The sequence below is a fragment of the Culex quinquefasciatus genome, chromosome 2 (genome assembly GCF_015732765.1).
Source record: "Culex quinquefasciatus strain JHB chromosome 2, VPISU_Cqui_1.0_pri_paternal, whole genome shotgun sequence".
Taxonomy (NCBI): domain Eukaryota; kingdom Metazoa; phylum Arthropoda; class Insecta; order Diptera; family Culicidae; genus Culex; species Culex quinquefasciatus.
Window position 1 is genome coordinate 55,587,167 of NC_051862.1, and position 24,035 is coordinate 55,611,201.

General features: G+C 37.1%; 2 protein-coding genes across 5 annotated transcripts in view; both read right to left on the minus strand.

Moving 5' to 3' along the window:
* Positions 1-24,035, minus strand: part of LOC6039660 (alpha-catulin) — a 289,120-nt gene that overhangs the window by 81,626 nt on the left and 183,459 nt on the right. For all 4 annotated transcript variants that reach the window (XM_038254983.1, XM_038254981.1, XM_038254982.1 and 1 more), the window contains exon 3: positions 18,894-19,089. In XM_038254983.1, coding sequence (XP_038110911.1) covers positions 18,894-19,089 — 196 coding nt within the window. The remainder of the gene's footprint in view (positions 1-18,893; positions 19,090-24,035) is intronic.
* Positions 15,886-17,068, minus strand: LOC6039659 (cytochrome c oxidase subunit NDUFA4). Its single transcript, XM_038254986.1, has 2 exons — positions 16,321-17,068; positions 15,886-16,254 (listed from the first exon to the last, which is right to left on the minus strand). The coding sequence occupies exons 1-2, from the start codon at positions 16,360-16,362 to the stop codon at positions 16,096-16,098; spliced, it is 201 nt and encodes a 66-aa protein (XP_038110914.1). The 5' UTR covers positions 16,363-17,068; the 3' UTR covers positions 15,886-16,095.

A 24,035-nucleotide genomic window follows, 5' to 3' on the forward strand; every position in this document is an offset into this window, starting at 1 on the left:
ATTGATAAGGCTTGTACAGATTTTATTTAAAGTTTTTTATATTTTTGTCAAATTTGAGCGAAACAGGTTGAGATCTACCCATTGATACCCGAACCTGAAGTTGGTGGAAAAATTGTTTTCCATACAAAAATTGCTTTTTTAAATCGCTAATATTTTTTCAGGATTTAATTTTATTGCTTTGAAAAGTTCTACAAAGTTCTAGAGAATAAAATTTCGAATAAGAAAATAACTTTTGTAAATATTTTTGTAGCGCACTGTGAAGACCAAACAGTAAGAAAATTAGATTTTTCATTATTTTTTCCAATTTTTCCCACACAAACTTCACCTTCAAGTATCAATGGATAAATGTTGACCTATTTTTCTCATATTTGGCCCTGAGTCCTTAAACAGCTCAAGAAACATTATTCAGCTTGTGGAGAAAGCTTTTGAAAAAAGTCCCATATTCTGGGCACCACAATGGACAATCGAATGATACTGAATGGCTTCTATCAAAGCTACACAGAAAAAAGTTCAATTTTGGAATGTTGAAAATTTGGAAGGTTGAATAGTACCTCTTTTTTGGGTAATTTTACATAAAAAAATGTTTAGAAATGTAAACCTGATGAATATTCATCAAAAACTGATGAAAATTCATCATTTTTTGAGGTAGCATTAATATTTTTTTTTGACACCAAATCTGTTACCATTTCCTGATGAATAATACCATCATTTTTTATCTGTGTAAAATTTATTTATTACTAAGGCTACCAACTCTTGCTGAGCAAAAATCCGTACACTTTGCCGATATGCCACCATGGTATAACAAAAACTGTCATTGAATTATTTAGATAAATTAAATTTAATTAATCTTAGAATTAAAAATATAAAACTGTGTCGTTTTTACAGCTAACAAATTTCACAAAATGCTATCAGAGTGCTTATAACTTGCACGTTTAAAAGTATTCATAAAATAAACCGTGATTTGAATCAAATAATTATGTTCTTCAATTTTGTTTTGTTAAACGTTTGAAAGTTTACGAAATGTCAAGATTGTTTTTACGAATAATATCGCTCTTAGTGTTTTCACGAACACTTTTCCAGAGTTTTTTTTATTGAAAAGGTCCTATAGCATGTGAAACACAACAGTTTATAGGACCTTTAAAAAAACTCTAGATTTGTTAAATGTTCAAATGTTTTCACAAGTTTTAGAAAGCTTTTAGAAATGGAATATATTTAGTAAGGAATTTCTAAAAGAACAATTCTAGAGTTTTTTTAAAGGTCCTATCAACATAAGCAAGACAATAGTTTAAAAACTCTAGAATTATTGATAATCAAGTTTGAATTGAACAAAACCCCGGAAACTCTCCCTTTTTTAATCAAACTCACAGAAACCAAAAATTTCTAGTTAACAAAAGCTTCGACCAAATCAAAAAAGCAATTCAATGATTAAATGGTTTTTTTTTTTAAATTCCGTACAAATCCGTATTATGCGTAAAATTCCCTACAAAAATTCCGGCCTGTTAAAAATCCGCGAAGAGGTTCGAAAATCCGTATGGTAAGGAAAAAATCCGTACAGTTGGTAGCCTTATTTATTACTAATAATACTTACTTACCAAATCCATTGCGGAACGGAATCGACGTAACACCTTATAATGTGGCCCTCTTAAACCTTGCGGTTTCGTCAACGGATCCACAGGCGTGTATCGTTCTTTTTGCGACAAGACTCCGCCTCCCGGGTCTCCTAAGTGTGAAGGTATGGCACGGGGAGAGGGCACCGAAAACCTATATTTACACTTAGAATTTTTAGCGTCCGCCTCGGGATTCGAACCGGCGACCTCTGGATTGTGAGTCCAGTGCGCGGTCCGATTGATCCACACAGGCAGACAAATCCATTGCACAGTGGGCGAAATGGAACCCAAAATCGGACTTAATTGAACGCGGCTGGTTCCCTGGTATGAATAATACTGTTTATAATGTTAAAAAAAATCCGGGGAATCGATTGGTGTTACTAACTAACTTCTATGGTAAAAAAAAGAACCCAACAATGTTTTTGCCTATTGAAATAAAACGGAACATTTTTTTTAGAATTACATATGAATTACAAGGGACATTGCAAGTTTTTCTTTTTTTCCATTATTTTTATGAGTAAATCATCAATTCACAATTACGTTTTTTTCTGATAACGTAACACAGCCTTTTAGTTTTTTCAACTATGATTTGCATGTTGATGTTGATGTAATTGGATATTCTTACAATGTTTTTTTTAAACTAAGTATTATTAGTAATAAATAAATTTTATTACACACAAATTACAATTAAAATAACATGCCAAATTACAAGCGAAACTAATAAAAATTAAAATATTGATTAAATTTACAAGTAAAACTACATATTAAAAAACAAGTGAAATTACAAATTAAATTCCTAGAAATACCTCAGTAAGGAAAGCAAAAGTACAAGTAAGGAAGAGAAAAAAAAAATTTAATTTTTTATGTACTATCATTACGTCTTAGCAGGGTTCCCCAGATAAATCTGGGGATGCCAGATTTTTCAAGTGTCATCCAGAATAAAGATTCACCTTTTGCTGTGCCAGATAATAACAGATTTTGCCAGATTTTTCAGTTTATGCCCATTTGAACAACTTTTTGATTAAATATAACGTTTTTAAGTGAAAATCAAATAAAAAATAAAATCAGTTAAACCATCTGAATTCTACATTTTTTTAATCAATTCATATCTTCCTCCCCCTTTCACCATTCAGAAAAGTGAAATTTTCATTGTCAGATTTTTCAAGATTTTTACTCGAAACTTTGCCAGATTTTCAAAATTTTGACCTGGTAACCCTGGGTTTGAGGGTGAATTCATGATTACCAACAACAGTAAAACTGAATGTAAAAATAAATGTAACGAGAAATGTAACATGTATTCAATGATATAACATGTCAAATAGAATGTAATATTTAATTTAAAATTAAAAGTTAAATTTTATGTCAAATCAAATGTGAAAGTATATTAAATTTAAAATTAAATGTAAAATTAAATGTTAAATTAAATATAAAATTAAATGTTAAATTAAATGTTAAATTAAATGTTAAATTAAATGTAAAATTAAATGTAAAATTAAATGTAAAATTAAATGTAAAATTAAAAACAAAAATTAAATGTAAAATTAAATGCAAAATAAAAGGTTAAATAAAATGCAAAATAAAAGGTTAAAAAAATGTAAAATTAAATGTTAAATCAAATTTAAAATATAATATAAAATGAAATGTAATATTAAATGTATTCGTCAAGACTTGAGAAGATAAGAGAGTTATATTGTGGTTTCGGAAATAAATCGAATTTTTGCGGCGACTTCTCCGACACTACGCTTCGCAAACTTATCAACTTCATTTCTGAGTGTTACGATATGTTGTGCTGAAACGTCACTGAGAACATTTTGTCGCTCTGGCACCAAATCGAAACGAGCGATTTCAACTCTCGCCGCACTTTTTCTCTCCGCATTTTTTTTGCAAAATAAATAGCATCAGTGCTTGCGTGTTGCCGTCGGATGTTTTGGATGATAATGATGGGCAGTTTTGAAGATAAAAATAGTACATATTTTATTTGTTTTTTTATTAAATAAACAAAAAAAATGTTTCATCCCTCGACAAAAAATTTCGCCAATCAAAACAACATGGAGGAATCATAACAAACTTGGCTACACTCTGATCGGGTAATACCAAATAAAGCTTGGCAGAAAAAGGCGGAGAGAAAAAGTGCGGCGAGAGTGGAAAACGCTCGATTCGGTTTAGTGCCAGAGCGACAATATATTTTAGAAGGGATGTTTCTTATGTCAATGGGCATTTTTTTTGATATATTCTTCAGAATTTGGTTATAGTGACGGCAAGAAAAAAAATGTTTCAGTGAAAATATGCGCAATGATTACAAAATTTGTTTCTAAAATGTTGAAATTTTGAATAGGAGTTTTTGAATAAGGTGGTGGTTGGGGGTTTGGAAATGAAGATTTTAATAACCAGTTGAAACACAAGCATAATAATCAACAAATTACAAGCTAAATCACATTAATTGATACAGTTTAGCACTGGAACGCCCAACGCATGTCCAAATTACACGGACGCCCAAGCCTTCCAAAAAAGTTGGACCGGTAACTTCAACTCGCGGGTTCTCGGGCATAACCTTAAATTAAGAAAAACTTGATTTGAAAAAACCTACAATTTCTGTGACCGAAAAAATTGTTCCACTTTGGCTGTGTTTTTTACTAACATGTTCTATATATTCAGTAAAAAGAAGTATGCAGTAATTTTTGTAGTGCCCCAGACTATGCCTCTACGCATTTTTTTGCAATTTAAATGATGATGGTGCCATTTTATAGGAGAAAATGTGAAAAACATGAAAAAAAATGAAAAAGTAACTGTAAAAACGTGAAAAAAATAGATAGGCAAAATTTAATTATATTAGGTGGTAGAATAGGCCAAATACTACCAAAAACAAACATAAACTGAACAAGATAAATGCAAATTAAAATACTAAAAATAAAACAAGAAAACATAAAACAAGAGAAGTAAAGTTTTTCGTAGAAGAAAAATTGCTCAAAATGACCTCCTGAACACGGGAAAAATGAATATTTTCGAAAAAAAATTGTGCAGTAGAGGGTTAAAACAACTGCCTTCGCGGATTTTTTGACGAATATTTTTCTGAAAAGTTCTAGGATTATCTAGACAACCGAACAAATCACTGGAAAATAGAACCCAATCAAGGGTGAGTTATGCCAGAGAACCAGCGAGTTGAAGTTACCGTTCCAACTTTTTTGGAGCCTTGGGCGTTGGAATGTTAATTTACATGACAGAAAAAACCAAGGCCCCAATTACAAGTAGGTATTCTCCGCTTGTCTGTGAACCTTTCTACCCGTGACGAAAGTGAGAATGAGTGAGCGGGGCTGCAATGCAATTGAAATAGTTGTATTGTTCGGTGGGCAGAGAACAGTGCACCGAGATAAATTCATCCGCAAGAATAGATTGAAAAATAAAAAAAGCAAATTTTCATTAAACAAACTTTGTGCGCGCGTGTGTGGGTTTGTGCATCGTATGGCATTTCAAAGTGCATTGTTCCGGGGGCTGATGCAGCGCTCAAATTTTCCTCCGTTGGTTTTGCGGAAAAGTTTCCCTTTCAATTCAGGCGGGAATTGTTTGAGGGGAATAAAAAGAAATATATTTACGAGGGGGTAAAAATCAGCCGGAAGCTATTTTCTTGCCGCTGCGCACTAATTATTTTCAATTTTCCAATTGTTGGATTGTATTAAATGGCTTGCATAGCAAATGTTGAGTGTGTAAATTCTTTTGTTTGAAGAAAAGTCGATGTCAGAAAATCCCTTCATTTCTAAACAACTGCATCAAATTTACGACCAATCACTGGCACAGCTTCCAAAGATCCGTTTCAAAATACGATGTACCGATCATAAATCCAGTCTACAACAATACCGAGCTGCTGCTGCAGTTGCTGGGCTGGGAAAATCTTTCTCGACTTAGTACCTTGCCTGTTAGTAGTAAAGTTGGGTTGGGCCAAAGTTTTGTGGTTTGGCGATAAAATAAAATGTAAACAGCCAGCCTTCCCCAAAGGCAAGGGTTTTATGATTTTGGCACCTTTTGGATGTTTGCTTTCTGGAGAGGGGAATTTCATCGGTGGTGAGAACGGGTAAGGGATAATAAATTAAGGAACGATATTACGCGTGGGTGGAGCGAAATTGCCTGCAGAGATTTTCCTTTATGTTGGTGTTGTGCTGAAGACAGCAGCTAGTCTTTTGAAAAGAAAGAAGAAAAACTTGTTCAAGTTGTTTAAAAAAGATCCCGCAAAAATAGCAAACCACAAAATCATGTTTTTACTCGTGTCCATCAGGATTGTTGAAAATTTTGTCGTCCTTTTTACTGCTGGTTGCCACCACCTGCCACGGAACGGATGTTCAACATGCACATTTCCGATTCATTTTTGTGCCTGTTATCCAGGGCTAAAAACAAGCTCGGAGGAAAAATGGTGGGTTTTTCGGACGATTCCTTATAATGGGCATTTGTTGCACTAAATTTATGCACGCCAAGCTAATTGAAGGCGAAAACATGGCATTTCCATGGGCACGAGGCCAGGCACTGCAGACGCGAAGCCAAATTTAGGGACAGCCTTTGATAGCTTTTGGTTGGGCTTGTCGTTGGTCAGAACCCAAAACTACAAGTGGCTGGGCAGTAGGAGCTTTTTCCAGAGTTGTCGGCAGAGGCGCAATCATGGTGCATTGTTGAGCAGGAAAGTTAAGGAGAGTAGTTGTTTGTGAAATAGGGTTTCCAGACATTTCCGGAAATATTTTGCTCGAAAAATCTAATGTTGCTAAATTTTTGATATTTATTTGTAATTACACTGACGAGGAATACTTTCAAAATCATTTTTTCAACCCTATTACACCCAAAAAATACACTTTTTAATCCATCGCCCAAAACAACACTTTCCACGGAACGTGCAGCACAAAGCCTGCCCAGAGTATACTACTTACTGTTCGTGCCAGTTGTTGGCTTTTCTCGTCCAACACCCCGGAAAACTATTCGTGGAGCATAAAGTGCTTTCCATCCGCAGCTTTCCACCCAGCCCTCCCCTTTCACTGACTTTGTTGAAAATAGTTGGAAAATGCAGAACAGTACGCTCCCACCAACTACACTGAGACGGAGAAAAATAGTTTCTCAATGGCATTTCCTGGGCAAAACAATAAGGCTTCCTTCCTTCTGTAACAAGGGGAGTGGGGGAAAGCCCTTAAGCCCCCGTTCCACAGTCAGCCCATCAGCGAGTGCAGCTGAGCCCCTTAACAGCATTACACATCCAACAATAAGGCACACACTCACACTAGAGCGCGTAGAATGTACACCGGAGCCAAACTGAAATTGAAACTAAGTTTGTTTTAATTAAATTTTAGATTTATAATCAGTGCCACCACCTCCGGGTTCTATGCCAAGGAAAAACTTTTTCCCCGAAAAACATGCAAAGTGTCCCCCCCCCTAGCTCGTTAAGGTGCATTGACACTCGCCATTGGCACACCAGGTAGGCTGGATTTTCATGGATCATGCAACGACATCGTAAGCACGAGCATCGAAATTTTTACGATGCTCTTGGATGGCGTTATGACTTAGCTATGACTCAAACCTAAATAACGGGCAGACCGCCATTTTTCCCGCAAGCGTTTCAAGAAGGAACGGTAGAAAATGGGAGAGAAACGCTTGGGAAACGTCAACACAAAGCAACATGTGCACGGAAAAACCAAAGATAAAAATTTTAGACAAATGCAGGGGAACTTTTAATTTAGAACCATTCAAAATTTATTTCCGGATAGAACAAAATAATATTAATATTAACAATGTTTGGCAGCATTTAGAAGAGCACAACAAAAAAATTCAGAAATTCAGAAATTCAGAAATTCAGAAATTCAGAAATTCAGAAATTCAGAAATTCAGAAATTCAGAAATTCAGAAATTCAGAAATTCAGAAATTCAGAAATTCAGAAATTCAGAAATTCGGAAATTCGGAAATTCGGAAATTCGGAAATTCGGAAATTCGGAAATTCGGAAATTCGGAAATTCGGAAATTCGGAAATTCGGAAATTCGGAAATTCGGAAATTCAGAAATTCAGAAATTCAGAAATTCTAAAATTCTGAAATTCAGAAATTCAGAAATTCAGAAATTCAGAAATTCAGAAATTCAGAAATTCAGAAATTCAGAAATTCAGAAATTCAGAAATTCAGAAATTCAGAAATTCAGAAATTCAGAAATTCAGAAATTCAGAAATTCAGAAATTCAGAAATTCAGAAATACTGATTCTGAAATTCTGAATTTCTTAAATTATGAAATTCTGAATTTCTTAAATTATGAAATTAAGAAATTCTGAAAATATGAAATTAAGAAATTTAGAAATTGAGAAATTCTGAAATTCTTTCTTAATTTCGGAATTTCTTAATTTCTGAATTTCTGAATTTCTGAATTTCTGAATTTCTGAATTTCTGAATTTCTGAATTTCTGAATTTCTGAATTTCTGAATTTCTGAATTTCTGAATTTCTGAATTTCTGAATTTCTGAATTTCTGAATTTCTGAATTTCGGAATTTCTGAATTTCTTAATTTCTTAATTTCTTAATTTCTTAATTTCTTAATTTCTTAATTTCTTAATTTCTTAATTTTTTTATTTCTTTATTTCTTAATTTCTTAATTTCTTAATTTCTTAATTTCTTAATTTCTTAATTTCTTAATTTCTTTATTTCTTTATTTCTTTATTTCTTTATTTCTTTATTTCTTTATTTCTTTATTTCTTTATTTCTTTATTTTTTTATTTCTTTATTTCTGTATTTCTTTATATCTTTATTTCTTTATTTCTTTTTTTCTTTATTTCTTTATTTCTTTATTTCTTTATTTCTTTATTTCTTTATTTCTTTATTTCTTTATTTCTTTATTTCTTTATTTCTTTATTTCTTTATTTCTTTATTTCTTTATTTCTTTATTTCTTTATTTCTTTATTTCTTTATTTCTTTATTTCTTTATTTCTTTATTTCTTTATTTCTTTATTTCTTTATTTCTTTATTTCTTTATTTCTTTATTTCTTTATTTCTTTATTTCTTTATTTCTTTATTTCTTTATTTCTTTATTTCTTTATTTCTTTATTTCTTTATTTCTTTATTTCTTTATTTCTTTATTTCTTTATTTCTTTATTTCTTTATTTCTTTATTTCTTTATTTCTTTATTTCTTTATTTCTTTATTTCTTTATTTCTTTATTTCTTTATTTCTTTATTTCTTTATTTCTTTATTTCTTTATTTCTTTATTTCTTTATTTCTTTATTTCTTTATTTCTTTATTTTTTATTTCTTTATTTCTTTATTTCTTTATTTCTTTATTTCTTTATTTCTTTATTTCTTTATTTCTTTATTTCTTTATTTCTTTATTTCTTTATTTCTTTATTTCTTTATTTCTTTATTTCTTTATTTCTTTATTTCTTTATTTCTTTACTTCTTTATTACTTTATTCCTTTATTTCTTAATTTTTTTTTTCTTTACTTGCTTTTCTTCTTAATTTCTCCCACTCTTCTAACCTTCAGCCAGAACTATGATGCAATTATCAAATATTTATTCCATAAAAATAAATATGAAAAAATCTATTTTTTTCCATGTTTTCAACTTTCCGTGCATGGTAAACCGTACACACTTTGATCTAGCGTACTGTTTAAAAATGTTCTATGTTTATGGGAAACACTCGTATCATAGGTGGCAATCAACATTTTCCTTGAATGACATACATTTCATGCTGTGAAATAAAATCAAAATTCTTTCTTGTTATTTGAAAACGTAAAACCCACTTTAAAATAATTTGAGGTAGCCTATCGCCTCTTTTCAAAACTTTGTCGACATCAACATCAGCCGATTCCATTGTTGCCATTTTGGCATCGGAAAAATCTCATGTGTTTGCCACAAAACGCTTGAAACGCTTGCCTGCTTGAAATATTCACGGAAATATTTCACAGCGTTATTTGGTTTGTGTCCATGGTGTCGCGGCAGCAATATGGCTGACAGGACAGGCATCGAACTACGATGCACTGACATTTTAGCAAAGCATGGTAGTGACTATGCTTTCGATGTCGGTCATCTTACGATGCTCGTGCATCGAAAATCAAAAGTCGGAAAATCACATTTTCGGGGCTTTCCGGCAATTAGTATTTGTTTTTATTGTTCGTACTGCCATGAACAATCAATCTAAACTATTTTACCACTTAACTTGGTCGAAAAATATGAGTTTTCGACCAAATTTGTCCACGAGCATCGAAAGCCGCTTTCGATGTCGGTCATCGAAAAATCCATGAAAATCCACCCGTATAGTGCTTTCGTGACTGTCGTTGTTTTGCAATTGGTGGGGAAGGAATTTGAATTTTTAAGTGAACACTGGGAAAGTTTTTGCCTCTCGTCCCACCTCAATCCCCTGCATAAAGTCACAGAATTGTTTCTATATTTTTATTTTATGGTGACAAAACATGGTATCTGGGTGGAAAAGTTGCGCCACAAGGGGGGAAATCTTGGTGGTGACTTGGTAATGTCATCACCCTTGGCGAATGTTTGATTAATTACGGTCAAGGCGATGCGCAAATCAAGCGCGTGGGAAATTATTCGTGAAGTTTGAAGGTTTTTGAACTATGAAGATTTTGATTTTTTGTTGTTCAAATGTTATTATTGTTTTTTTTCTGAAACAATAAGAATAAATATTGGAAACTTGAAAAAAAACTACAATTTTCTGTTTATGAATTTGTGGATAAACGATTGATTCGATTTCCAATGTTCACAAATCAAACTTTTGTTTTACAAAATTCGTTCAAATTGACCAATTTGAAAAATTGCACATAATGTGTTTTTTTCTCCTGGTCTAAAGATTATTTGCATGTTGTCGCTGTTGAGCTTATTTGTCGCACGTATATTTTGGGTCAAATTGAGTTAAAAATGCCATGTGAGGGGGTTTTTCGGAAATGTTTTTTTTAAGGAACTCGTTGTTAACAAATGACAAAAAGATCGAAAGACAGAAGGTCGAATGGACAAAAGGTTGAATAGACAAATGTTCAAAGGTGGACAAAAAGTCGAAAGGATAAAACGTCGAAATCTCAAAAGGTCGAAAGTTTTTGTCAAAAAATGTAACGGCTATCAAGAACGGGTTGTTTCAAAAAAAAAGTTTAAAAAAACTTACATTGGCCTTTCTTGAAGAAGGCCTGGATCATGTTTGAAAGAATTAAAAATCTCATTAAATTATTACAACCATCAAGAATTATTTATTTGTAAATAATATAAAATCTCTTAAAAATATTTTTGTACGCTGTCAAAGGCAAACTTATGGGAAATTGGAAAAACTTTTCAGTAAAAATATTTACGAGACTGAAAAATCATGTCTGTCATATGGGTCATATTCTGTCAATTCTCCGCCAACTCACACTGCAGTTGCCCCGACCCCTCTTCAATTTGCGTGAAACTTTGTCCTAAGGGTTAACTTTTGTCCCTGATCACGAGTCCGAGGTCCATTTATTGATATCTCGTGACGGAGGGACGGTACGACCCTTTTCATTTTTGAGCATGCAAAAAAAGAGGTGTTTTTCAATAATTTGCAGCTTGAAATGGTGTTGAGATAGAAATTTGGTGTCAAAGGGACTTTTATGTAAAATTAGACGCCCGATTTGATGGCGTACTCAGATATCCGAAAAAAAAGTATTTTTCATCGAAAAAAACACTAAAAAAGTTTAGAAAAACCATTTTCCGTTACTCGACTGTAGAAAAATTTGGAACATGTCATTTAATGGGGAATTTAATGTACTTTTCGAATCTATATTGACCCAGAAGGGTCATTTTTTCATTTAGAACACAATTTTTCATTTTAAAATTTCGTATTTTTTTCTAACTTTGCAGGGTTATTTTTTAGAGTGTGATAATGTTCTACAAAGTTGTAGAGCAGACAAATACAAAAAATTTACGTCACAAGGTTTGGAGAGTGATTACAATCCCCTAAAGTGTCCACATGGTTTATGGATCTCTCCTTACGTGATCGCAGCACCTAATGGCCTATCTACAATCACTTAACTTAGAAAATTTCACTTAGCTTAGGAGTTTGAATCAATGGAAATGAATCTGATCTTCTACAATGAAAAGGAATAAAATTAGAAACTTGACGTATGGTTTGGAAAATTTCAAAATCTACGGTAAGTTGACGTTTCCATATCAAAGGTAAACAAACAACTGCATAGCAACGTATATCAGCCCAGCAAATTTTCTAAGTTGATTGTGGATGACGGCCGTAAGTTGTGTACATTTTCTAAGTTTTACTTTACTTAACTATTCTAAGCTAAGTGATTGTAGATAGGCCATAAGAGGTCCTAATAAAAATAGGTGACGAGTAAAAAAATAGACTTCCTACAGACTTTTTGTCAAGATTATACAGACACCGCCTTTCAGGAAAATGGCATCCCTCTACAAGGCTTTTTTCGTGGCGATCAGACGAGACCATTTGAGGTTATGTAAATTCAGACCATTTTTTAAATTGCTTGTAATTTTAGATAAGTAAGTCAGATCTTAAAAAATCTTAATCCACAAGAAAGGTCTTCTCATATGCTTTCTAAAAATATATAACATGTGAGGGTTTCATGAAAAAACCACCCTTTTTACTATAATTTTAATTTAATATGAAACAGTTTTTTAACATAACTTGTTAAATACATGATAAAACTGCATGAATTTAAACAGCAACTTAGGGGACGTTAAGACGGATCTATTAAAACCATTCCGACCAAAATCGGTTGAGCCTGTGACAAGATATTCCAGTGACATTGATTTGGTACACATGTCTACATACAGCCAAACACACAGACATTTGCTCAGCTGGTGATTCTGAGTCGATATGTACAAATGAAGGTAGGTCTAGGAGGTCTAACCAAAAAGTTCGTTTTTCGAGTGATTTTATAGCCTTTCCTCAGTAAAGTGAGGAAGGCAAAAACAGTTTTAGTCAATGATTTTTGTATTTTTTTTTAGGAGAGACTTACCATCCTGCATTTTTCATGAGTCTTTTTGTCACCTTTTAGGCTATTTTCACAAAAATTTTGAACGAAAAAAAAATCTTGACATCACCTTAAAATTTAACTTTTAAACTTAAAAATTTAAAATTTTCATAAAATTGGCGTGTATTTTTCTTTCAGTGTATTGTGTATATAGCCCATCAAATTTCCTACACCCAAAATTCAGAATCGAGATAATCGTTCTCTCAAAATTTATTGAGGGCGCAGTGCCAAAATCGATAGAATAATGGTACCAACTCACACCATCATAACAAATGAGTTCATTCGTTAGTTGAATCAATAAATCTCCAATAAGTGTCATACATCGACTTGTGACTTCTCCATGGTCACCAAGCTGTAGTGGCCGAGGCAGCTAAGTCATTGGATTGGTTTGTCAAAGGTCTCTGGTTCGATTCCCGTTGTCGACACTTTTGGTTTTTTGTTTGACGGATGAACTTTTTTTGCAAATGAACCTCGAGAGAATAGTTCTATCGCCCATCTCGAGCTGTGTTCTCTGCGTCCGTGAATGGTACCACTATTCTCTCGACTCGAGACCATCATTCTCTCGGACTAGCGCTGCCAGTTTTGGGTGTTTGTCTTTGATCACTTTTTGATACGATGCAACGACTTCGAAAGACAGTAATTTTTAAATTACAAAATACAAAAATATTTAAATAACTAACGCCCTTCACAAATGTCATTTTTGAGTACAATTGGCTCCAAATACACAAAAATGTCTAAAAAGTTTCATTAAAATCGGAGAGGGTCGGGTACAAAAGTACCAGGGCGCCGGTATTGACTTAAAGCAGAGATCTTCAGGGGTTATACAGTGAGGATGATTAGCTCCCACTACTCATCTGTTGGTTCATTGTGTAACTCACGAGGTGGTCACTCCAAATATATTGCATTTATTTCATAAGTTAATCCGTATGTGCATCCATATTTACGTGCATACACTATTCCTCTATGAATTTTATTTCAGTGTTTTTCACAGCTGTCATCGCAAACGCGCGCACTGTTTACTAACAACAAAAAAAAAAATCAATCTGTCTCTATTACATTTCCCGGCCGGGTGATTCGCTGGCGCTCTATTATCATCCGGCAATTTCATGGGCCAGCAGCTTCGTCGTAGTAAATCCGGATTTTCCATTGTTTTGTGTTGAATTTAGTGCGTCTTCCGGACTCAGTAAGGCACCAGCAATCGAGATGGGAGGCAACCCAGGAGGACAAGTCGATCGAGCTGCTGGACGTGGACCCTCACGGAGGACGACGGGGCGGTGGTGGTGCTGGACTCCTAGCGGAAGGGCAAGCGCACCGTAATCAAGACTTTAACACGGCAGACGTACTTTTTGCCCGTGTTTGGCCTGGTTGATCCAGAGAAACTCAAGCCGGGCGATTTGGTGGGCGTAAACAAGGACTCGTACCTCATCCTGGAGACACTTCCGGCCGACCGAGCAGTATTTGGACATTGGCGGGTTGGACAGGCAAATCCAGAAATTGATTGAGGCCGTCGTGCTGCCGACGACGCACAAGGACAAGTTCAAGAACCTGAGAATTCATCCACCGAAGTCGACCTACCTGAAGCTGGCCGGCCAGTAGCTGGTGCAGATGTTCATCGGAGACGGTGCCAAGCTCGTTTGGGACGCGTCCGATCTGGCCAAGGAAAAGTCGCCGTTGGTTTAATTTCTTTTTATTTGTGAAATCAGCTTTTTTTGTATTGTTAGATATTGTGAAAAAAACGATATTGACCGCCCCCTCCTCTCCCTTCTCCCCCCATGCGACAACTCGTTGGGTTGCGAACAGGTGCGCGTACTTTTTCAACTTGCTATTCGGCCCCACGATGAACGTAAAGATCCGTTCCTGCTTCAACCACTTTGTTATCTCTCGATCCCAGTTGTCCACCAAACTGCTCGGAGTCACGATCAGAACCCGCTTCACAATCGGCTGCCCGTAAGGTCCCTGATTCTTCAAGGTGTAGATCAACGCCAACGTCTTCCCCAGTCCCATCTCGTCGGCCAAAATCGCTCCAAACTGTTCCGAGTCTTCGCGTTTCATTCCCAATACTTATTCGTACAGAAAGCTTACCCCTTCCCGCTGGTGAGGCCGCAAATGCTTAGCCACGCAGTACGGAACGCAACTCTTTGTTATACTTCCACTGATCGAACGAAGGCTCCCGCATCGTCAACGGAACAAAGTCCTCCGTAATCGCTTCCTCCCCACCGTCCCAACCTGCTCGACACCCGTGTCGACACCACAATCGGACTCCCAGCGCACATCGACTCCACCGGCGGAATAAAAACACTCCTCTCGCCTCGAATCGAACCCTCTTCACCGGCACATCATTCTCCTTGGCCACCTCCCCATCAATCCGCTCCACCAGTTCAACCTCCTTCCTCAACCGCGAACCCTCCTCCAGCTCCTCTCCCTTCACCAACCCGGAGCTCCCAATCACCTTGCCGTCCTCGTCGCCCAACGTGACGCTCTTCCCGCCCACGATGGTCAACGTTCCGTCGCCCTCCCACGTTTTGTGCTTTTTGGTCGTTATTTTGCCCCAGCACACTTGCGTCGTCGTTGGTTCTGCGGGGGTGTGCAACGCTGCCGGCTGTCTGACTGCGACGGCTTGGGCTTCCAACACGCGGGCATGGTTCTCCGAGCTGGTATGCAGCTCCAGCATGCCCGGGTCCGGTTGGGCTTGCGGTAACGGCTGCGGTCGGATTGTGAGGGTGGTGGAAGTTCGGCCGGCAGGGACCGCTTCATCAACGGTCCTGCCGTCATCACCCGCATTTGCTTCTTTAGTAGAAGTGCTGACGTTTCTGGTCCCGCTGTCCCAATCTTCGTAGGGCACCGGAAATCCTGAAGGTGGAAAAATATACCTCAAGCTGGATTGGAGCGGTGACAGTTTGTAAATGAAGGAAACAAACAAGTGACAGTCCTGAACTGTCACTATCCACACTGAACAAAAGTTTGTTCCGAATATCGTGCAGATAAATAATATTTACGCCTGTATTTACGATATTTACGAAATATTTACGGAAGTAAATCCAATGCGCTACGGATCAACCATGTGCCCAACCCCGTGGTGTAACTTCAGCTGATCCGTCAATAACGGAGTAGCAGCTCATTGGCAGTCAACCACGCTCATGCTCATGCTAATGCTCATGCTCAAAGATCTGCTCATGTTAAAAAAAAATGGGATAACTCACAATATTATTACAAAAAAAAAATAATCAAGGAATGAAAAAACTGTCAAAAAATAGTGATGCTACCCAGAAAACAAAAATCATTCTACAACATTTTATTTCAAGTTTAGTTCAGTGAAAATGCAAATAGCTTTTGATTTCTTTGATTTGCGCCAAAAAGGAAACCAAATTCTCCTATTCTTCATCCGGTTGCGCAACAGGAATGACATCACCGTCCTTGAAAATTGGAGCCAAACAGGGACGCTTCGAGTAGTCGTAGGTTCCCGCCCAGAGCTAGAACAACACAATTGTAGAATTTCACAAAACAACCGAAAAAGGTCATTTTTTTCAAAATCCTACCCGATAACGCTTCTCCCGGTGATCGTTCCACGGTTCCGGGTTGCTGTTGTGGTTCCACACGACGTCCGGGTTGTACAGGGAGGTGCGCACGACGTGGAACGACAGCCAGGCCATGTCCGCCGCGCACAGGGCGTAGATTGGCCACAGCTGGAATGGGGATTTGTGATGTTGCCGCAGGAGCTTATTGAAGATTGCAGGTTATGATGATCTTACCAGTGGATTTTGAATCATTCCGCGAAGACCCCAGCCGCGCATTATTTCGAGAGGGTTTGATAATTGGATGTGTTTTAAGTGAAATAGTTGAGGAGAATGACTTTGCGATATAGTCAGTACCTTTGGTTGCTTCGATCTCCTCTGTTTTGTCTTATCGTTTTTGAGAATTGCTTTGATTTTTAGGTTCTCAAAAAAACCAACTCCACAGATTCAGACTACGCAATATTTTTAATAGGATTTTTGTTCGTTCGAAAAAGGGTATTCAAATTTAATTTAATTTTGAAAGTACAATAACTCAATCAACCTTATCTACCACGATTCTCCACACGATATCCCGAAATGAGCCAACCGCTCATGTGCATATTAATTACCCCTGAGCTGTCAGCGCCAGTCGACGTCCCGGCTCCGAAAAATCCCGTTCCCAAAACCCACCGAAGGCAAACCATGGCCAAATTAAATCCCTTGTCCAAATCGCTTTTGTCCTATAGGGTGGGTGGTGGTGGGAGGACGCCCCAGAGACAATCGTCGTATGTGCGGTCTCACCATGTCTGTCCACGGTGGTCCGTTTATGTGACGCGTCAACGGTTGGTTTTGCCTAATGGCACCACACGTTGCTGTTCTCCGGCAATCGTAATCATGATTAATGAGAGTCCGTGTAAAGCTGGTGCCGGTACGGCACGAATGGGTACCGTTTGGGGACAGGCACGCCACCTGTAGTGTGTTGTCGTTGTCTAGGAAAGGATTTGGAAAATGCACAGTGGAAAAGTTGATTTGAGTTGAGTTCAGGTTCAGGTTCAGGTTTAGGTTCAGGTTCAGGTTCAGGTTCAGGTTCAGGTTCAGGTTCAGGTTCAGGTTCAGGTTCAGGTTCAGGTTCAGGTTCAGGTTCAGGTTCAGGTTCAGGTTCAGGTTCAGGTTCAGGTTCAGGTTCAGGTTCAGGTTCAGGTTCAGGTTCAGGTTCAGGTTCAGGTTCAGGTTCAGGTTCAGGTTCAGGTTCAGGTTCAGGTTCAGGTTCAGGTTCAGGTTCAGGTTCAGGTTCAGGTTCAGGTTCAGGTTCAGGTTCAGGTTCAGGTTCAGGTTCAGGTTCAGGTTCAGGTTCAGGTTCAGGTTCAGGTTCAGGTTCAGGTTCAGGTTCAGGTTCAGGTTCAGGTTCAGGTTCAGGTTCAGGTTCAGGTTCAGGTTCAGGTTCAGGTTCAGGTTCAGGTTCAGGTTCAGGTTCAGGTTCAGGTTCAGGTTCAGGTTCAGGTTCAGGTTCAGGTTCAGGTTCAGGTTCAGGTTCAGGTTCAGGTTCAGGTTCAGGTTCAGGTTCAGGTTCAGGTTCAGGTTCAGGTTCAGGTTCAGGTTCAGGTTCAGGTTCAGGTTCAGGTTCAGGTTCAGGTTCAGGTTCAGGTTCAGGTTCAGGTTCAGGTTCAGGTTCAGGTTCAGGTTCAGGTTCAGGTTCAGGTTCAGGTTCAGGTTCAGGTTCAGGTTCAGGTTCAGGTTCAGGTTCAGGTTCAGGTTCAGGTTCAGGTTCAGGTTCAGGTTCAGGTTCAGGTTCAGGTTCAGGTTCAGGTTCAGGTTCAGGTTCAGGTTCAGGTTCAGGTTCAGGTTCAGGTTCAGGTTCAGGTTCAGGTTCAGGTTCAGGTTCAGGTTCAGGTTCAGGTTCAGGTTCAGGTTCAGGTTCAGGTTCAGGTTCAGGTTCAGGTTCAGGTTCAGGTTCAGGTTCAGGTTCAGGTTCAGGTTCAGGTTCAGGTTCAGGTTCAGGTTCAGGTTCAGGTTCAGGTTCAGGTTCAGGTTCAGGTTCAGGTTCAGGTTCAGGTTCAGGTTCAGGTTCAGGTTCAGGTTCAGGTTCAGGTTCAGGTACAGGTTCAGGTTCAGGTTCAGGTTCAGGTTCAGGTTCAGGTTCAGGTTCAGGTTCAGGTTCAGGTTCAGGTTCAGGTTCAGGTTCAGGTTCAGGTTCAGGTTCAGGTTCAGGTTCAGTTCAATTTAACTCAGAGTCTGGAGACAGGAGTCAGGAGTCAGGAGTCAGGAGTCAGGAGTCAGGAGTCAGGAGTCAGGAGTCAGGAGTCAGGAGTCAGGAGTCAGGAGTCAGGAGTCAGGAGTCAGGAGTCAGGAGTCAGGATCAGGAGTCAGGAGTCAGGAGTCAGGAGTCAGGAGTCAGGAGTCAGGAGTCAGGAGTCAGAGTCACAGTTCGACCAAGAATCTGACTCTGACTTTTTCACAGTGCCCATAACTGCATCAACGCGTGACAATGTATTCACTGATGGTGCATAATGGGTAAGTTTTACATTGTCCCCAATGGAAAGTGGATTTCGTGACGCTCTTCGGCAGAAAGCTGTGATTACTATTAGTGTGTTACGTGACCATGTTGTGCACGTATCGTGTGGTTGTATTAGAAGTTTGTGAAATTTTCAAAAGGTAGACACCAAATGATAGACCAGAAGCTATTGCATGAATCTTGAAGTTTCACATGAAATTGTAGGAATAATCAATACTTAATTTAAGAGTATTTGAAGTAATCCGGAATTACAAAAATCCCTTCAACCCTTTCAAGTCCCTTCTGTGAAAAAGCTCCAAGTTCCTCTCGATCAACTCACCAGCTGCTCGTGCCTCCTTGCAGGCATCGTACATGTCCTGCTTGATTTCTGGATTGTCATCTGCGATTGTCTCGCCCACCGTCACGAACCGCTCAACGGCCAGGTTCACCGCCTGCCCGACCCGCCCGATGGCCCGCAGCGTCCGCTCCGACGTGTGCTGGTGCGCCTCGGACCGGTGCTGGACCAGGTTGGAAATCTGCATTTTGAGAGAAGGGGAAGAAAACAAAGTCATGGTGAGACTCGGAGGCATGAAACGAGAACGGAGATGATGATGATGCTGATGGGATCAAATTGTTAACGAGATCTGCAAAGTTGATAAATTAGTTTCCAATTTCGACGGAAAATTCGATTGGTTCTTCCTCCCGGTGTTTGCGCTTGGACGGGAGCTTGATTGTACTGAAAATCTGGCATTCTTAATTTTGCAAATTTCAGTTCGTTTGAAACAAACTATAATGAACTTATCCAATAACCGTTAGCCGGCAGAGAAATTATGGTAAAGTACATATACTTTGAATCAAACTGTTCAAATTGTAATCATTCCAAGCTTCACCGTTCACCGTCAAGATAACAACAAAATTGAAGACAAAAAAAGAACACGACACCAAAGATCAAAGTTCAGCTCAATTTTGCTGCAAACAGAAGAGTTCTGGGAAAAGTCGGTGTAAAATTCAACAAGCCAAACACCATCGCGCAAAAACATGCTCCCAGCGACCTTCACCAAGTCAAGTCTCGAGTCAAGTTCTGATCGAATCGGGCTTTGCGGAATCGAGCGGGGGTTTGTTATCGAGTTGTTGCCTTTATATTTAAATATCAAAGGGGGGTCGTTAAAGGCGAACCTCCTAACGAGATTTCACTTTCGACAATTTGGGAAAAGCTACATGTACACAATTTCTGAAATATTTTCCTTTTTTTTTCTTTTGTGAGGAGTAGTGGTGGCAACAATGTTGAGGAAAATTAAATTGTTATGAGATGAAGGTGATTGTGTTCAAAGGGATTGAGCGAAGTTTCGAACGCAAATTGCTTTCTCTATTACACACTCACACACAAAACCAGTTTTTGGATTAACGAGTTTTCCCGGGAAAAAGGGTTAGAATTTGATCTGCTTCAGGGCGAGTGTGCGTGTGTGTGTGTGTGTGTGTGTGTGAACGAAAGATTAGCTTTGGAGAGATTATCATAATGAACAGTCATGCAATTTGCTAAAGTTTGCCTTCCACAGTGAAGAAGGTTATCTGCGATAACGGGTTATAATCGAGGAAAATTATCTCATCAAGGCGTTCGATGTTGAAATTTCATATTGTTTGACTCTTAATAAGGATCTTTCATTGTAGAGCAAAGGATGAGTGAATAGAAGCATAAGGAAAGACGATTTGAAAATAAAATTTAGCAATTCAAAGGCACATTTTCATTTTAGTACACTCAAAAAAATGAGTTCGCGTAAATGTGAACAGAGTTCATGTCAACGGGAACCAGGAAGAAAACTGTTCACTTTCATGGTGCAATGCACTATAAAAGTTGAACAGCTTTCTTCCTGATTCCCGTTGGCATGAACTCTGTTCACGTTTACGCGAACTCATTTTTTTGAGTGTATCTTCAAACTACAAAAACTATCGGTACAATTTTTTATTCATCCCCTAAGTTACTATTTCCATGACCATTTACAACAAAATTTGACAATTTTTATAATCACGTTATTTCAGGATTGGGTCCGAAAGTTCATAAATTTTGGAATAAAAAAACAACAACTTCCTTGGTTGCTGTGTACTCTTAAGAGCGAGTTTTTCACCAATGTGTAACAGGTCGTATCGAGGTGCTCCGATTTGGATAAAACTTTCAGAGTTTGTTTGTCTATACATGAGATGAACTCATGCCAAATATGAGCCCTCTACGACAAAGGGAAGTGGGGTAAAACGGGCTTCGAAGTCTGAGGTCGAAAAAACATGAAAAATCTTAAAATTGCTCGCATTTCCGTTAAATTTCATCAATTCCAACTCTCTTAGGTGCATTCGAAAGGTCTTTTGAAGCACTTCAAAATGTGCCATAGACATCCAGGATTGGTTTGACTTTTTCTCATAGATTTTGCAAATTACTGTTAAAATGGATTTTTTTAAAACCTTAATATCTTTTTCCAACAGCCTCCAACACCCATACTCCCATAGGTCAAAAGATAGGTAATTTCATGCACTATAAGCCTACGGTAATAACTTTTTGGCAAATCGCAGTTTTTCTCATAGTTTTTCAATTTTTCTAGAACAAACATTTCACAACGTTAGTTTTTGCCCTGTAGGCCGCCATAGCGGCACTTTTTGGTCTCTATTTTGTCATATTCGGAATCCTCGGACAATTTCACGTAAGTTAGAAATATTGGAGTTGTAATTTAGATTTAAAAAATATTTAAATAAAATATTTTTGAAAAAAGAAATAGATCTTATTTATCCTATGATCAATACGTCAAATGCTGTATCAAGTAGGCGAAAACCTGTTTTACCCCTAATCCAACAAATTGTTAAAAAATATTTTAATTCATTCTAAATGGCAATTTTTCCAATCTGGAGTTGTAATTCCAATACTTCTGAAATGGCAATCGAACCCACAACCATTCACTTGCAAAGCGAACGCCGTAACCTGTCAGCCACGGCCGCTTCTGAGCTTGGATAAACTTTACTTATGATTATTAATTACACCATGTAAGTCCAATTTCAATAAAAATCAGGTAGCATATAATGTTCTCTAAATTTTCATTTTGGACTATGAAAATCGGACAAATAGTTGCTCAAATATAACAATGCAAAAAAAAAAAAAAATATCAGCATGAGAAAAAAAATTCAATTGTTTTCCAATAAACCGTCATTTTTCAAATGTCACTTGCTCGGCAACAAACGGTCTTATTGTCAAAAAAAATTAGAAAAAAATTAATAATTTTTAAATTTAAAAAAATACTTATATTTTCAATTATTAAATCAAACCATATATTTCAAAACAATCCATCTGTGTAGAATATAACACGGAGAAAAATCAGTTACAAAAATTTTGAACAACCCTGTACCATGAACAATAAGTTCAAATTGCGCGCTATTTTTTCGTGGTTCCCAATGTCATAAACGGTTGTTCGCGATTTTGGAAAACAAAATCTCCGTGCATAAATTCCAAATTTTATAGTGATTTTGTTAAAATGCATGCTTCACTCTGATAGCTACTTGTTATAACATTTTTTCAAAAATATGTTCCAAAATTGAGCACAAATTTACTGTTTATGAAATTTAAAGCGTTGAATTATTTTAATGTTTCCAACAGGGATGCCACATGATTTTTTAAAATGTCTGTAAAAAAATCTGTGTATGTCTGTGCAAATGTCTAAAATTTAAATATATCAATTTACAGTCATAGAAATCCATTAAAAATTGTGTTTTTAAGCATTTGAAGACTAACGAAATAAGTTTAGATTGATATTTTTACAAAATTTTAATTTAATGAAGTTTTCAAAAAGTCTGTGCACCTCAAAAAATGTCTGACACAAGCTCAAATGTCTGTGAAACACAGACAAATCTGTGTATCTGGCATCCCTGGTTTCCAATCACTTTATTGTTGTTAATTGAAATTGTTTTAATAGGGTGGAATCGAAAATTGTTTTTTTCAGCAACACATTTTTTGGGTCCCTTTTAGGGTCCCAAACAACCTCCCAAAATTTGAGTGCGATTGGTTAAGCCCGCGATTGGGGCAAAGCAAATGAAATTTGTATGGAAATTACTATGGCGAAACTTGCATTTCACAGTTTTTGATTTACAAAATTCATGTGTTATTATTTCACGAAACTAACACCGCAGAAGTATAGCCCTGAATGTCCTAAACAACTCTCCCGAAGACAGTACACGGAGAAAAAAAAGTTCCCAAAATCGTGAACAAGCGTTCATGAAAATGGGAACCACGAACAAAGTGTTCAAATCCCATGGTACGTTTTTGGAAATCGTACCATGGGCTTTGAATACTTTGTTCGTGGTTCCCATTTTCATGATCGCTTGTTCACGATTTTAGGAACTCATTTTTCTCCGTCCTCCTCGGAGGTTCAACAAAGAAGAATTTATTATCACAATTTTACAATACAAGAAATCTTAAATCTAGATCACAGAAAATAACAATAACAAACATGAGAGTCTGTACTGTCAACCTACTAGCGCTCCCAGCGGTCAATGAGGGAAACACTGCGTAACCGGGAGGTACTACAAAGAATCTATGACATTTCCCCGAAACCCGTATTACCGAAGGGACATTTCCCCAAATGCCACTTCCCCGAAAAGACACTTCCCCTAATAGTCATTTCCCCGAATTCCATTTACCCGAATTTCCCATTTCCCCTAATCGTCCACATCCCCGATTTCCATTTTCCCGAATGGGCCACAATCCCGAATGCCACTTACCCGATTAGTCATATCCCTGAATAGTCATTTCCCTGAATGCCATTTCCCCGAACGCGGTCAAGCAAAAATGAAATAGCATTTTAAGAGAAAAAAATTGATGACAATTTTTATCACACCAAACAACATATTTAAAGGTTCGCCTTGAATGATCAACTTTCTTTTTGGCTTCATTCAGAACAGACGTAGAATTTTAGGGGGGGATTCAATTCAAATTCAAATGCAATGAATATTGTTACAGTTTTTTTTATACATATATTCTCAAAACAGAAGTTTTGTTATTTTTTATGATTCAAAAAACATACCCTGCGATTTTCGTAGTACAGAACCCCGTACACACTGATCATTTTATTCACATTGCTGGTTTGGGATTTGGTGAAAAGTATAATCAACAAAAACTTTAAATAAAATTTGTACCAGCCTTATGTACCTATATGTCCGATTTTTGGGTTCGTTGACAAAATTCAAAAAAAAAGACAAATTTCCTTGCAAATTTCTCAAAAACAACATCTAATTATGCGGTTGAATACAAATGTAAATTGAAGAAAGCAAATCTAGTACAGTCCAGACTTGATTATCTGAAGGCTTCGGAAAAATTTCACTTCGGATAATCGAATCAAGAAAAAAAAAATTTTTTTTTGATGCCTAATTTTTTGTTATCGAGCGTATGTCCCCTAAACTACGTTAAAGTGATTTAGAACTTTTAAATCCAAGGCCAATATGGCGGTGTTGG

What these genes read in the sequence shown, in the direction of transcription:
- LOC6039659 (XM_038254986.1), bottom strand. Translation starts at nt 16,362, where the DNA reads ATGCGCGGCTGGGGTCTTCGCGGAATGATTCAAAATCCACTG. An exon ending in GAATGATTCAAAATCCACTG is followed by an intron (nt 16,255 to 16,320) that starts GTAAGATCATCA and finishes TCCCCATTCCAG; the next exon opens with CTGTGGCCAATCTACGCCCT.